At 33.3% G+C, this 17,248-nt stretch overlaps 1 protein-coding gene across 4 annotated transcripts in view; it reads left to right on the forward strand.

The window, feature by feature from the left end:
* PTBP3 (polypyrimidine tract binding protein 3) overlaps positions 1-17,248 on the forward strand; it is a 101,299-nt gene that overhangs the window by 70,344 nt on the left and 13,707 nt on the right. For all 4 annotated transcript variants that reach the window (XM_082655712.1, XM_082655713.1, XM_082655710.1 and 1 more), the window contains 3 exons: positions 154-264; positions 1,759-1,927; positions 15,271-15,348. In XM_082655712.1, the coding sequence (XP_082511838.1) occupies positions 154-264; positions 1,759-1,927; positions 15,271-15,348 (358 nt within the window). The remainder of the gene's footprint in view (positions 1-153; positions 265-1,758; positions 1,928-15,270; positions 15,349-17,248) is intronic.

A 17,248-nucleotide genomic window follows, 5' to 3' on the forward strand; every position in this document is an offset into this window, starting at 1 on the left:
AGAGGCCACAACAGTGAGAGGCCCGCGTACCGCAAGAAAACAAAACAAAACAAACAAAAAAAAAAACCTGGGATTAATGAATCAAGTTGTATTTATAAAGATATGTTAGCAAGTTTTTTCCTTAAATTTAACCTAATGTGAACTTTTTTCCAGATATTTTCTAAATTTGGCACAGTCTTAAAGATTATCACCTTTACAAAGAATAATCAGTTTCAAGCCTTGCTTCAGTATGCTGACCCATTGAATGCACATTATGCCAAAATGGTAATTATGATCTTTTTTTCATTTTTCAGTTGTTAATCAGTCACTTCAGTGATACCAGAGAAAGCCATCATGTCTTCTCCTTTGCTGTAGTTTACCATGTGTTTTTTTTTGAAAATTGTAATAAAATATACATACTGAAATTTACCATTTTTAAAAGTACTGTTCCATATGCTCTTCTTATAGTCTAAAAATTACTTCTTTCTTCATATGAAATCGTTTCAAATCACCTATCATTTCTCAGATTTCTGGGACTCATTTCTGTTTGTCCTATTTAAAGTCTAGAGTTGAGCACAGTACTTCTGTTATAATCTGACTAATAAAGTAGGATTATCTTTACCCTAGTGCCTCATTTACTTATATTAAGTGAGCCAAAGATTGATTGATTTCAGTATTTTTGCAACCATATTCACTGTTGAATTTCATTGAGCTCTAAATTGCTAAAGACATTAAATCTTAGGAAATATGCTGCCTTAAATTCATATTGTCTTCTTGTTAGTACATGAGTGCTTGACTTTCCACAGGATGTAAAACTTCACATTCAGTTTGGTTACGTTTGACCCATCTCCTATTGAGATCTATCCCTAACTCTAATTCTGTCTTGTATTGGTATCTGAATTATTTCTAATTTTTTTCCAAAGATAGGACTAAGGTTTATAGTACTTTTGTGTATCACAAAGTGTCTAGTTCTTGATTAGGAATAACATTTATATTTGCTGTACCATCTACCCACATATATTATTTTGTACCTTCATGATGGCATACTGGTCAATAACTATCATGGTAAGTCAGGGGTTTTTGTATATTTGTATGGTTTTTTTTAATTGATATTTTTATGTTTTGGTTTCTGGTATCTATTTTTATAAATTGAAGTGTTTGTGGAAGTCATAAGTAGCTATAAATATCCCTTTGGTAAGTCTTTATTATTTTCAAAGGAGGGGTTGCTGATTTTTGGTCTTGTATCTGATCTGACTCAAAACTTCCCTCAAGTTTATTACTCAAAGAAAATAAACTTAACAAGAAAAACAGTAAGTGGTAGATAATATTTCACATATTGTGGTTCTGACAGGTACCATTTACAAAAGCTTTATTTCATCTTAACCTATATAAAGTACACTAAAATGAATTAAGATGAAATGTAAAATTTAAATATCTTTAAACATTTAAAAAATAATCATCATAATAATTAGTACAATGTACAATAATGTATAATAGTTTTCTAAGCTTATACATTTCTCCTCTTCCGTTTGCTCTTATCATAGACAGGATAGGGATTATTATCCTTACTTTACAGATGAAAAAACTGAGAAATAGAGATTTTCATTTTCTCTCTTAGGCTCACACAGTGACAGAGTTAAAAGTAAACCCAGGTCTTTGGCTTTTAGTTTAGTCCTCTTTGCTTTATGCCTGATTACCACTCTGTCAAAATAGAGGCTACTTGATTTATTATTGTTATTATCTTGTAAAACATCATGCTTTCTTACATGCTTTATTTAGACTCTGGATGGCCAGAATATCTATAATGCATGCTGCACTCTGCGTATTGACTTCTCCAAGCTTACCAGCCTTAATGTGAAATATAATAACGACAAAAGCAGAGACTTCACTCGCTTAGACCTTCCTACTGGTGATGGCCAGCCATCCCTTGAACCCCCTATGGCTTTCGGTGAGTAGTTCTCTTTTGGGTCACAGAACAAGCTTTCTGAAGTTAAAAGTTTCATTTATTAATCCATATATGTCAGGTGGTTTCTTCTTGGATTCGCTCAGGATTTCTAAAGAAAAGTGAGAATCATGGAACGAAAATGTGTTCATTAATTGAATCTTAATATTAGTAGATTCTATTAGTTGGCAAAAACAAGTGGATACCTGAAATTGAATTTATTTTCTAACATTAATATTACTTGTTATTTATAAACCATGCAACCATTTGCTTGAAATTAATAGTCTTATATATTACCACTGGTTTAAATAAGTTGATTTATAGGGTTGGCCAAAAAGTTCCTTTGGTTTCTAAGTACAAATAAAAGACACATTTTTCATTTTCACCAAGAACTTTTTTTGCGGTACACGGGCCTCTCACTGTTGTGGCCTCTCCTGTTGCGGAGCACTGGTTCCAGACGCGCAAGCTCAGCGGCTGTGGCTCATGGGCCCAGCCGCTCCGCGGCATGTGGGATCTTCCCAGACCGGGGCACGAACCCGTGTCCCCTGATGCAGGCGGACTCTCAACCACTGCGCCACCAGGGAAGCCCCACCAAGAACTTTATTGAACAACATATTCACCCTTTTGTTCCACTACCTTCTGCCATTGTTCAGGCAACTTCATAATTCCATCTTCTCAGAACTTTTTATCATTTTGAGCAAAGAACTGTTCCAGGTGCCTTTTACAGTCTTCCGGGAAATGGAAATTTTTTCCATTAAGAGAATTTTGTAAAGACTGAAATAAATGAAAATCCGAAGGTGCAATGTCTGGTGAATACAGCAGGTGAATCAGAACTTCCCAACCAAGCTGTAACAGTTTTTGTCTGGTGCTCAAAGAAACATGTGGTCTTATGTTATCCTGATAGAAGATTACGTATTTTTTGTTGACTAATTCTGGACGCTTTTTTGTCGAGTGCTGCTTTCAGTTGGTCTAATTGGGAGCAGTACTTGTTGGAATTAATCGTTTGGTTTTCCAGAAGGAGCTAATTAAAATAGAGGACTCCCCCTCCCAATCCCACCATATACACAACATCCCCTTTTTTGGATGAAGACTAGCCTTTGGTGTGATTGGTGGTGGTTCATTTCGCTTGCCCCACAATCTCTTCCGTTTCACATTATCGTACAATATCCACTTTTCATCGTCTGTCTTAATTTGTTTTGAAAACAAAACGTTTTCATTACGTTTAAGTGGAGAATCACATGCGGAAATACGGTCAAGAAGGCTTTTTTTCGCTTATGTGGAACCCTAACATCAAAGCGATGAACGTAACCAAGCTGGTGCAAATGATTTTCAGTGCTTGATTCAGATATTTTGAGTATGTTGGCTATCTCCCACATGGTATAACATTGATTGTTCTCAATTAATGTCTCAATTGGATCGCTATCAACTCAACTGGTCTGCCCAACTGTGGAACATCGTCCAGCAAGAAATCTCCAGCACGAAACTTTGCAAACCACTTTTGACATGTTTGATCAGTCACAGCACCTTCTCCATACACTGCACAAATCTTTTTGTGTGTTTCAGTTGTGTTTTTACCTTTCTTGAAATAATAAAGTATAATATGCTGAAAATGTTGCTTTTTTTCTTCCATCTTCAATATTAAAATGGCTACACAGAAATTCACCAATTTTGATAAGTTTTTTTTAAAATGCATGCTGATCTGATAGCTGTCACAATACAATCTAACAAAACTGTTTCAAATGAAGTTAAAGACAACTAAGTGCTACTAAAGGTGTCTTACAGAAAAAACCGAGTGAACCTTTTGGCCAGCCCAATATAACCAGCAAAATACTGGTGTAAGTGGTCTTAAGAGAAATACGTTTCCTTTTTTAAGTAGTGATACTTTAAAACAAGGACCTAAATTAGTAGTATGTTTTTCCTTTATTCAAAGAAGAGGATTTACAATTTTTTGTTTTTGTTTTTTAAACATCAGAACTTTTCATCTTAACCCTAAGTTTGTGTGAAGTTGCATTTTTGCACTAATAAAAGTAGTCTTCTGCATTACTCATACAAATGTTGCTTTGGAGAGCTTCCTTCTTTTATTTAAAATTCTCAATAATTTAAACTTTTAAAATAAACCTTTATGTAAAGGGAAAAGTAGTGGAGAGCCTACTTGGATATATCATTAGGTTAATATACTTTTTGGTTTTGCAACTCTCGAAGTGTGGTTTATTATTTAGTTAAAAGTATTTTAATTTTATTACCCTTTGTGATTGATTTTTCTTTCCCAGATGACACCATAAAATATTAGTTGAGACTTCAAGTGATATTTAGTTTATCTTCATTTTATAGGTGAGAAAAAAGAATCCTTAGCCAAATTGTTGTCCAAAATTTTCTAGAAAACAGATGGTAAATTTAGTGTTAAAGCTTTTTGTTATTTATAACTGAAATTGTTCAGTTCATGTTCCTAAATTGTTAAAGTTTCTGTTTTAGTCTGACCAAAGTTTTGTGTTTTATACAGTTGGGCTTCCATATCTACAGGTTTGGAATCTGTGGATTCAACCAACTGCAGATCAAAAATATTTGAGGGAAAAAAATTCCCTAATGTTCCAAAAAGCAAAACTTGAATTTACCTTGTACCAGCAACTATTTTACATAGCATTACAGTGTACTTACACCTATTTACATAGCATTTACAACATACCAGGTATTATAAGCAATCTAGAGATGATTCACAGTATGCAGGAGTATGTGCAGAGATTATATGCAAATACCATACAATTTTATATAAGGGACTTGAGCATCCTTGGATTTTGGTGTCTATAGGGTGGGGAGTTGGGGAGTGTGCTGGAACCAATCCCTTGTGGATACTGAGGGATGACTGTATTTGTTATCAGCCCCTACTCATATGTACAATTTGGGAGAGCCAAAGGTCTTTGTAATTACCATTTTAATAACAAATGATAGAAATTGGGGCTATCACTCAAGTTTGCAAATGCAGAACTGCACGTATTTCAGTAATTGAATACATACTGTTGGTATAATTAATGTTCTGCATTGTGGGAGGAGGACATTTTAAAAATACAATTTAAAATTTTGGTTTCTGAATATAAAATAACCAGAATGTTACCATCCTTTTTTTATTGTATTAATAAATCCTTTGTCGTTGCAGAATAGTGTCTACATTATAAGATAAATAATTCATCAAACAGAGAACAGTACTTTTTTATGTGTTGTGTGAAAGTTTACTCTGCCTCTCACAAATATTTGAACTGTTCACTATTCCCTCTTTTTTTTCTCTTGGCTTCAGAAACACCACACTTCCATGACTTTTTTCCTTACCTCACTGGCTGTTCTTTCTTTTCTTTCTTTTAAAGATTACCGTTTAAAGGTCTTAGGGCTAAGTTGTGAGCATTCTTTCCCTCTTTTTAGAGAAATATATTATACCTATAGAAAAGCTTGTAAAACCTGTGAATACAGTTTTAAATACCCATGTAATTACTATCCAGATTAAGAAATAAAATGTTTACACATACTGAAGAAGCACTATTTGTACCCCTCTCATTTATTGTGTTCCCACTCTCCCTGCTCCAAGATAACTGTAGTCTCAAATTTTTGATGATACTCATGCTTTTGCTTTTCTGCTTTTCCCCTGTGGTTTGGTTGGTTTTTTTACTACTCATTATGCAGCCCTAATTGCTAATTTAAAAAATTCTTTTCTCCTATATTTAGAACTTTATCTAAATGGAATCATACTGTTTGTTTTCTTTTGATTCATCCATGTTCACATATGTGGCTATCGCTTATTCATTGTCAATACTGTCAAGTGTATAGATTCCCATTGTATGAATATACCACAGTTCGTTTATCTATTCTGCTGTTGATAGACATTTGGGTTGTTTTAGTTTGAGGCTATTATGAACAGTACTGCTGTGAAATTTCCTTGATTGCCAATGAGGTTGAACTTACTTTATTTATTGGCCATTCTCCTTTATGAATTTTCTGTTAATTCTTTTGCCTGTTTTTGTGTTTGGTTTGTTGTCTTTTCTTGTTTATTTGTGGGAATTCTTTATATATCCTAGACACTAGTCCTTTGTTGGTATTATGTGTTGCAAATAATTTCTCTCCGTTTTGGCTTATTGGTTCATTCTCTCCATGGTATTTTTATGTAGTCAAATTTATTTGCCATTTCCTTTATATTTGTGTTTTTGTGTCATGTTTAAGAAATCCTGTATTACTTTGATATTATAAAGATAAATACTTATATTTTAAAGTTGATAGTATTTTAGTAACTTTTTATTGAAATACTTTAAGTTGCAAGAATAGTTCAAAGAATTCCCTTATATCCTTCAGATTCCCCAGTTATTAACATCATGCCACATTTACTTTATCATCTCTCTGTTTATATGTGTGTGTGAGTGTGTGTGTGTTTGTTGTTGTTGTTTTTTCCTCTGAGTCATTGGAGAATAAGTTGCAAGCATGGTGTCCCTTTTAAATACTCACTGTATATTTTCTAGGAAAAAGGACATTCTTACCTAAATACCGTTAGCAAAATCAGGAAATTAACATTCACACAGTACTATTATCTAATCCATAGACCTTTTAACATTTTTGCCGGTTGTGAAAATAATGTTCTTCATATGAAAATTTTTCTCAGTATCAGGTTAATTTATTTGTCATGTTTCTTGAGAGTCCTTTAATTTGGAACATTTCCTCATTCTTTGTCTTTTATGACCTTTAAAATTTTAGAAGAGTTCAGGGTTGGGTATATAATAGAATTTCTCCCAACATGCATGTCTGGTTTTTTGGCTGAAATAATGTGTCTTTCTCATTTCATTACATCAGGAGACACATAATGCCACTTTATCCTATTCCTGGTGATATTAACCTTGATCACTTAAGGTGGTTTCTGCCAAATTTCTTCCCTGTAAAGTTACTGTTTTTCTCTTTGTAATTAACAACATATCCTTATAAGGAGGATACGTTGAGACTATAAAAATAGCCTGTTTCTTATGACTTTTCACCCTTTAGTTTTAACATCCATTGCTTAAATTAGTTGTTACTGTGGTAGTTGTTGCTATATTGGTGATTTGCTAATTCTGTCATTCCTTCTCATTTATTAGCTGGGATTTTATTATAAAGAACTTTTTTCTTACCAACACTCCATTCATTCATTCATTCATTTTTATTACATAAATTCGTGTGAATTTAAGGTTTATAATGTGCTACTTTTATGTATTTATATATTGTAGTATGATTCAGATGTAGTGATATTTATCACATTACACAGTTTTAGTATAATATTGTCTGTATTCATTATACAGTGCATTAGCTCTCTGTGGCTTATTTACTATTCATTGTATTTATTTTTTCATGTTAATATGAACTTGTAGGTTCTTATTTTATTCTACGGGTAATAATTTCACAGTATCATTTTTCACTTTATGTTCAAACTCTCCCAGATTTGGCCAGTGGCCACTAGCTTCTGTGGCCTTTTGACATACCTTCATCATTGTTTGAACACTTCCTTACTTTCTGGCAGAAGATATTTCAGATCTTCTTTACTTTCCCTGCCATAACACTGCAGTCAGCTGTTACTCCAATGAGCCCTGGTTCCTTTTAGTAGGAAATAGTATTTGGAAATCAGTATCAAGGCATTATATGTGCTTATTGCTAATAGGGTGTCACTGCTTCTAGGAACTTTAAATGGGCATGACTAGGATATATGTGTATGTGTACTTCATAAATATATTTCTCTGTGTGTGTGTGCATGTGTGTGTTTATGTTTTAAAAAACCGCAAGTTTTAACTGATAACTCCAATTCCAATTCAGCACCCTTTTTTTCATATTGGTGATTCCCTTCTTCAAGAATGAGAAATCTAGTTTCCATTAGCCTCAACATATTATTTGCTCAATCCTATAATACACAAAAAGTAGTTTCAGAATTAACACATACCATTAATTTGAGGTTAATATATGCATGAGTAGTTTTCTGAGCATTGTTCCATTGGTCTATTTATTTGTCTTTCTTTTTGTCATTACCACAAGTCTCAATGTCTGATAGAGTTAAGTCTCTTTACTTATTCTTCAAGAGTATCTTGGCAATTCTTGACCATTTACACTTAGGAATTTTAGGATCAGCTTTTCAAGTCCTCAAAGGGGAAAAAAAGCACTATTAGGGTTTTGATTGGATTATAATGACTTTATAAATCACTTAGAAGATAATTGACACCTTTACAATAGCGTCTTCCAGTCTTTGAATATTGTATATATCTCCATTCATTTGTATATTATTTAGTGTCTTTGAGTAAAGTTTGGTGACTTTTCCCCATAAAGGTTTGCATATGTTTTGTTAGAATTATTCCTAAGAGCCATACTTTTTAGATTCTAATTCTAGACCAGTCTTTATGATCCGTGTAACTTTGGGCAGATTGCTTAACTGCTCTGTACTTTTGTCTCTTTATATGTGAAATGAACATAATAATAGTATTTAACAGGTAAGAGTTGTGAGGAATATTAAATGTGCTAATATACGTAAAGAGTTTAGAATGGTGCCCTGTAAGTTTTAGCCATCACTGTTATTTGGTTTTTAAATTGTTACTAATACACAAATGCAGTGTTGTTGTTTCTTGATTTCATATTCAGCAACCTTGATAAACTCGTATTTCTTTCTCTACTCTAATTAATTTTTCTCTTACTTTAGTAAGATGCACTGAACTTCTAAAATTTGCATAGAAATGGAAAAGTATCTAAAATAGTGAAAGGAAATAAATGCAAGGCTTAATATAAAGCTGCAGTAGTCAAACCAGTTTGATAGTGTTGAAAGGTTAGATAAATTAATGGAGCAGCATATAGAGTCTAGAAATCGACCCACATGTATGTACTCAGTTGATTTTGAGCAAAATTACCAGTGTAAAAATTCAATAGAGAAAGGAAAATCCTTCAACAAGTAGTTTTGGACAGGTGGATATCCATATTGGAAAGAAAATAAACATTGATCCGTATCTCACACCATACTGACACATTGACTTGAAATGGATCTTAGACCTCTATGTAAAACTTAAACGTATAAAACTCCTGGAATAAAACATAGGAGAGGGGACTTCCCTGGTGGTCCACTGATTAAGACTCCAGGCTTCCACTGCAGGGGGCGTGGGTTCAATTCCTGTTCAGGGAACTAAGATCCCATATGCCATGCTGTGTGGCACGGCCAAAACAAAGCAAACAAATAAATAAATCTTATATTTAAAAAAAAAACTTAGAAAATCTTTGTAACCTTGGGATATGCAAAAGTTTCTTAGGTAAAACGCAAAAAGTACAAACCATGAAAGGAAATAATTTATATATTGTACGTACATCAACATTTAAAAGTTTCACTGATTGAAAGGTACCATCAAGAAAACCACAAGGTAAGCTGTAGACATTGAAGAAAATATTTGCAACACATATATATAAGACAATTATATCAAGTTATATAAAGAACTCTTATAGCTCAGTAATAAGAAAACAAACTATTAAAAAATGGCCAGAAGATTTGACAAGATATTTTACAGAAGATGGTATATGAATGGCAGTAAACACATGAGAAGGTGCTCAACATCTCTAGTCATCAGGGAAATGGAAATTAAATTACTGTAAGATATTATTACATACCCACTAGAATAGCTAGAGTTTAAAAAGTTTCCTGTACCAAGGATGTGGAGCATCTTTTACTAGCATACTGTGTTGATGGCAATGTAAAATTTAGGAAACTCTTTGGTAAAGAGTTTGCCAGTTACTTAAGTTAAATGTGCACCTACAATATAACCTAGGCATTTACCCAAGAGAAGTGAAAAAGTTAGTGTCCACACAAATACCTGTATGCAAACGTTCATAGCAATTCTATTTGTAATGGCCAAAATCTGGAAATATTCTATTACAGGTGAATGGATAAACAAAATGTAGTTTATCGATGTTATGAAGTACTATTCAGCAATATAAAGGAATAAATCGTTAAGGACAACAGGATTATGTTGAATGAAAGAAGCCAGACAAAACATTATTATGAATGAAAGAAACCATATAAAAAAGAACACCTGGTATATGATTCTGTTTATATATAATTCTATAAAATGCAAACTAATCTTTAGTGACAGAAAGCAGATCAGTTGCCTTTTGTACTTGTACAGTTTATTGTATGTAAATTAGAAAAGAGAAATAAGTCATATCATTTCAGTCTAATGCTGACAACCCTCCAAAGGCTCCCATTTTTTTCAGAGTATTAAATGCCCACATCCTTACATTGGATTGCAAGCCCTATACCATCCACTTCAATTTTACTCTTTTGACATATCTCCTTTGATGTTCTTCCCTTGCTCCTTTTGCCCACCAAACTGACATCCCTCTAAAGCATGTTAGGTATGTTCCCACCTCCAGATTGTTCCCACTAGTTATTCCCTCTTCCTGGAGGGCTTTTCTCCCAGGTACCCTCAGATTTTGCTCCTGCTGCCTTCTTTGACCTACCCTGACCAGCCTTCCCTCAGTACTCCTGATTCTTCCTGTTCTATTTTTTTAGTAGTATTTATCACCTTCTTATGTATGCAGTTAACTTATTTACTGTGTTTATTGTTTAATTCTGTTTTCATCAGTCGAAATAAGCTTCACCAAGGTAGTTTTTTTCCTTCTCTACTTAGTTTGTGCCTGACACAAAATAGACACAAAAAATATTTGTTGAATTAATGTTTATTTATTATTTGGTTTTTTCCACTACTGTTTTCGAAGTTTAACACTGTTTTGTATTTTCATCTAGGATTTTTAACTTTCATACTTATTTTACCAAAATATAGAGTTAATTGATACCTGTAATCTTTTCTTATATAAGAACTTTAGGACACTTTAACTCCTTTTACCTTCTCTTACCTCCTCCTAACTCAAGATATTATTATGTTTAAAACTTTTTAGATTTTAACATTTCAATTTGTTAATTATTTTATACAATCAATATTCATTTAGATTAAGCCATATATAACTCTCTTAAGGCCTTTCATTTCTTCTTGCAACTCAGATATGCCATCTGGGATTGCTTACCTTTTGCCGGAAGGATATCCTTTATTATTCTCTTAAGGGGAAGGTCTGTGTTAACATGTTTGAAGTGTTCATTTCCCCAGAAATGTCTTTATTTTGTTGTCAGTATTAAAAGATATATAGAGTTCTAGGTTGACAGTTTTTTGTTTTGTTTTTTTTTTTTTCAATGTATTAGAGAAATCAGTACACAATAGTCTGGTTTTCATTGTTGCTCTTGGAAGGTCAGCTGTCAACCTAATTACTGCTGTTTTCTCTCTGGCTATTCTTTAGATTTTTTTTTTCATCTTTGATGTCTACAGTTTCAGTATGATGTGTCTGTTTAAGGATTTATTTTTTCTACCTGGAGCTCAAAAAGCTTCTTGATTTGGTGGATTGTTGTCTTTTACTGATACTAGAAATGATCTTCTCATATATTTCTCCTTCACACTGTTTCTTTTCTTACTTTCTGGAATTTTGATTAGACCTGTTATACTCTCTTACTCTGAGTATCTCAAACTTTCTTTCATATTTTCTATTTCTTTATCTCTCTGAGCTGCATCCTAAATAATTCCTTAGGGACTTTCATTTTACTAATGGTCTCTTCACCTTTGTCTAATCTGTTGTTAAATTTGTCTGATAATTTTGGATTTCAATAGTTGTGCTTTTTATTTCTAGAAATTTTATTGATACTTGGTTCTTTTTTTTTTTTTTAAGTATCTTCCCTACAGATATTTTTCAGCATGGCTTTTATTTCTTCAAACATACTATTTAAAAATCAAATCAAATCAAATCTGATAATTCCAGTGTCTGAAATCTTTGCAGTTATTTTTCTGCAATTAGATATTTCTTTTTCTACTTTTTTTCTTTTTGAGTTACTCAAAAAGTTTAGTCTGCTACTGTACCAGCATTTTTGAAAAACAAAATAGTTGTGCTTTTTTTTACATAGTACATACTCTTTGTAATATTTTAAATGGCTCTGTATTTTGTCTAGTGACTCATAATTTATATAATAATTCTTCAATTTAGACATTAAGCTTGTTTCTTTAGGGCTTTGCTATTATAAATAACACTGATAAACTGATTTCATAGGTAAAAATGTTATCTCTTCATTTGTATTACCTTAATTGCTGTTGTGGTAGTACCTTTTCCAAATGTAAAATATGTATTCTTAGTTATGCGAATCTTAAACCTTTTTCTTAAAAGTTTGTGTAAACCATTGCCTAACTGGTTACTTTGCTAAAATGTTTCTGTTTCTGCTTATTTGAGGAATGTAGATTTACAGAAACTTTGCAAATGATACTTTTGTCGAGTATTAACAAATGTTCTTGTTAATCATATTTTACTTGGAAACAATTATTTAAAATTTGGCCCTGGTAATTGTTTGCCAGTTCTTTCATTTATTGCTATTTAATGTTCAGTGAGTGTTATCTCAAGAATTTTCCTCATTTCTCTAAAACCTACTACAAGTCTTCTGCCTCATACCCCCCACCCCATAGCCATTTGTATTAGTCTCTTTGTTTTGTTTTAAAAGTAGGTCCCTTGCCCTTGCCACAAATCTCAGTGGTTTACAGCAATTAACATTTATTCCTCTCACATGACTGACACTTAAACAGCTGCAAATCAGCTTTTGCAAACTTCCTTCACATGTCTTTTTGATGGAGGGCCCAGGCTGAAGGTGTCACTACATTTGAGACATGGCATTCTTGTGGCAGAGAGTAAAAAAATAAGAGAGCTGGTGTAAACCCATAATGCCTCTTAAAGCTTCTGCATAGAGGCAGTTTATGTCCTGTTTGTCCGTGTGTTCCTATCACATGACTGTGTGCGGTGGGTGTTGCATAGAAGTGTATGCTTCTCCCACAGGAGACACTGCAAGTCACATGACTGACCAGAGTTACATGGAAGGGTCAAGTGAATACTTGGCAACAGTAATACAATCTACAGTATCTCTTCTTATTTTTAAAAAATATATTTTAAAATTTATTTATTTATTTATGGCTGCGCTGGGTCTTCGTTGCTGCATGCGGGCTTTCTCTAGTTGCGGTGAGCAGAGGCTACTCTTCGTTGCAGTCCATGGGCTTCTCATTGCGGTGCCTTCTCTTCTTGCGGAGCACGAGCTCTAGGCGCTTGGGCTTCAGTAGTTGTAGCTTGGAGGCTCTAGAGCGCAGGCTCGGTAGTTGTGGTGCATGGGCTTAGTTGCTCCGCAGCATGTGAGATCTTCCTGGACCAGGGCTCGAACCCGTGTCCCCTGCAATGGCAGGTGGATTCTTAACCACTGCACCACCAGGGAATCCCTACCATATCTCTTCGTATGTTTAATTTTCTAGTGTAAATTTTCGCGATAACTTATACCTGTACTGAAGCCTCTCTGATAAGTCTTCCTTTATGCCTTAAATATAGTTATTTCTGTTATGAAAGTGAATCATTTTACCTATCATCTTTTTTTTTAACTTTTTACTTTATATTGGAGTATAGTTAATTAACAGTGTTTTGTTAGTTTCCGGTGTACAGCAAAGTGATTCAGTTATACATATACATGTATCTATTCTTTTCAAATTCTTTTCCCATTTAGGTTGTTACATAATACTGAACAGAGTTCCCTGTGCTATACGATAGGTCCATGTTGGTTATCTATTTTAAATATAGCAGTGTGTACATGTCAATCCCAAATTCACTAATTATCCCTCCCCCCCACCCTTCCCCACTGGTAACCGTAAGTTCATTCTCTAAGTCTGTGAGTCTGTTTCTGTTTTCATTTTACCTATGATCTTGAGCCTACTTGAATGTAAGTTTAGCAAGGGCAGAGATTCTTGTCTGCTTTATTCATTGCTTCCTCAGCACTAGAAGAATGCTTGCCTCCTAATGTGCTTTCAATAAATATATGTTTCCCTTCTTATTTCATCACTCTGTCAGTTATTCTCATTTTCTGTGTCTTCATTTATTGTTGGTTCTCTCTGCTAGCTCTGTCCCTGAAGTCTCTCAATGACTGTATTTTCTTGAATTATTTTAATCACAGCTACATATTTAATAAATTCTGTTAAATAATTATCTTTAATGAAGAGAATAAACTTATATGATCTTTTAACTCCTCTGGAAAATGTAGCCTACATACTTCCTCCTATAAATATGCATATCAGCCTATCATTAAGGTAAAAAACCCCAAAACCTTCCCTTTGACTCTTACAGTCTAGCTTCTCACTGTTGCTCTAAAACTATTGTTTACCTTTTACATTTCTCACTCTCTTTGACTTTTATGGAAGGCCCCTTCCCCTAAAACTCTATGTCTCTAGATCCTGAGGGACTATAATTCACTGTTTTGTTTTGCTTTCTAAGGTTTTTCTCTTTTCCTTAGAATGTTCCTCTTCCTTCCTCTACCACTTAAGTGTACTAATACTCCCAGGTTCTATTTTTAGCTTTCTTCATTTCTTGCCTTGTGCCCTTTTTAGCGGAGCTCTCATTCATATGGCTTTCACACTTATTTCTATATAGATGATTTACAAATCTGTGTCTTGTAATAGTTAGAAATTCTGAGTTTGCCCCCTCATTTCCACTTGTGGCATTCCCATTTGAGTTTCTCACTATCACCTCAACCTTAACTTGTCCCAAACCAAATTGTTTTCCTACTAGTACTGACTCCTCCATTGGAACTAACTCTTGTTTTTATTGATGGTTCACAGTCACCAGGCTTCTAAAAGGAGAGGGAATACCAGCCTTTGTTTAGCATCCAGTGCACACTAAACACTGCTTTTCACTTACTGAATGTCCAGCTCAAGTTTTACCTCCTGAGAGACCTTCAAACAATCACAGTGATCCTTTGCAATCCCTTCTTCTTAGACCACTTACAGTATATTTGTATTAAACCCATATATCCTCAGCCTGTGAATCTCCTGTAATTCATACTTTTAGTTTGTAAAACTTCTCAAAGGCAAGGATTTTTATTTCATATTTCTTTTTGTCAGCACAGTACCCCCCAGGTACAGTACAATTTAATAAGTATTTGATGATTTTTCATAGAAACAATGCTCTAAATAAGGACAAGAATATCAACTTAAATAACAAAACTAAATAAACTAAAACTAAGTAGCAAACTAATAACTCAAAATTAAATAATAATTTAGCTGTACTCTTGAACCTTGAACCCAGTTGAAAGGGGTTAGCCTCTGAAAGTGGCAGAGGCTCTTTACTTACCATTAAGGATCACCTGTTGAACAAATCTTTACTCTGTAACAGAATCTCTTTGTCAGTAATACACCTTCATATAGCCATTTTATATTGCTATAACCATATTTATAGAAGGTAGTGTATTTATTTTAGCTTCTCTTCCCCGTTAGGTGCACCAGGAATAATTTCCTCACCATATGCAGGGGCTGCTGGATTTGCCCCAGCCATTGGATTTCCTCAAGCTACAGGTGACTAACTCTAAAGTTGAATTTGAAATGATTTCTTAATGATGGTCTATATTTTCCAGGAACTTATCAAAATGAAAAATATTACCATATTTGAAGGATTTATAATAAAAGCATTAGGTGTTTCAGTCATAGAAGTGGCTCATGTACAATATATGATGCACAGCTTCCTTGTGTTTATAAATAATTCTCTGTGGTTCCATTCTCAACTCCAAAATTCCCTTATATATTCTGCATCATTTATACTTGCCATTGGCACAGATAACTATAGGTTGACTATATTAATAATCTCTGATTTGCCTTTTTGGTTACTATACAAAATATATGAACTGCTTGCTTATAAGCTTATCAATTACATGTTAAACAGACTTGTGTGTTATTTATCTTTGAGTCCTTAAATGCCTTTGATGGCATTTAATACATAGTATGCAGTCAGCAAACATTTGAATTAATAAACATTTACTGTTAAACTTATTTGTAAATCCTCTTTTTTTGTTTTTTTTGATTAATGGGTTTAGAAGATTACCGTAGAGGGTATGCATGCTGTTTTATTTCAGGAAAAAAATATATTTTTTTCTTTAAGTAATAGAAATAATTAAGAGATAGCAATCGGTTAATACTTTGATAATGGCTCTCTGACTCTTTTCCAAATAGTAAACAAAATGAATTTGATCATAACTTAAGGAGGAGAAAAAAATACTTTATGATTTTATTGCTGGTGCTTAAAGAATACACTTGAGGTTGGTGATTAGAAAGAAGAGTGGTTTAGTGTTAAGCCTAGTCTACACAGTACCTTTTTACAGCTTCCAGGTGATTTATGAATATAACTATTTTAAATTGCAACATAGTTGCTTTCTGGCAGTAATCTTTGTATCCTACCTTTCTAATTCTGGGAATTTTAACTACTCTCTTCACTGGAGAGGATGAAGTTAACTAAAAAGAAAAGAGTGATTTAAAAGGTTGAGGTTCATTTAAGTTTTAGGTTTTTGGTGGTTTTAAGACATCTTAACGTATGTTTAATTAAGTGAGTAATTCTACCTATCCCATTAAAATGAAGGCATTATACATTGTTTTTATGTGTTTGAAGCTCCCAAAAGTTTAATTTTTATACATTTGGAGGTAGTGATATATGGTTTCCCTCATTTTAGTTATTTCTTTCTACACACTGTATGTATAAAACACTGTATTAGATGTTAAGAAAGAGAAAAAATGTGTAAAGAGGGCTCCTGAGTTGATAAGACTTTCAAGGTGTAGCAGGGGGATGTACATATACACATACACACATGTATATACCCTACAGTGTAGCTAAGGTGTAGTGTTGGCGGTATATAATAGACTTAAGGAAGTTATTCAAAAGTTGCAGGGTCATGGGAAGAGGTCATGCAAAAGACTATTGAGTATAGATTTCATGGAAAAGCAACCACCCTAAGAAGGTGATGTGCACGGTTTTAAAATTCAGCAAGATGATGGTAATAATAACTTTCCTTAGATTGTCAAGCAGAATAGTATGATTGTAAACTATATTGCAATTTAATTACATGATTTGTGATAAACTGGCCAGACTCTGTCTATTATAAGGAATTTTGAGCTTAAAGAATCAATAAATTAAATAACTGGTTTATTTTATATCAACTAGAGATTTTATCTTAGATAATTTTTAAGCTGAGAATACAAATAGTGGGACATTCTGAGGAAGTGTAGTGTTTTAGGTATAGTATATAGTGTCAATATTCCAGTATTGTAGAACTTTCAGTAGTTCTGAAATATCTGGGGGAGTAGAGAGCTCTGAAAATTCTTGCTGCAAAAGAATATTGAATTCTATAAATTTGTTCTTGATGGTAATTTATAGAATATTGAATTCTATAAATTTGTTCTAGAATATTGAATTCTATAAATTTGTTCT

The sequence above is a fragment of the Grampus griseus genome (assembly GCF_964374135.1).
Source record: "Grampus griseus genome assembly, chromosome: 6".
NCBI lineage: Eukaryota > Metazoa > Chordata > Mammalia > Artiodactyla > Delphinidae > Grampus > Grampus griseus.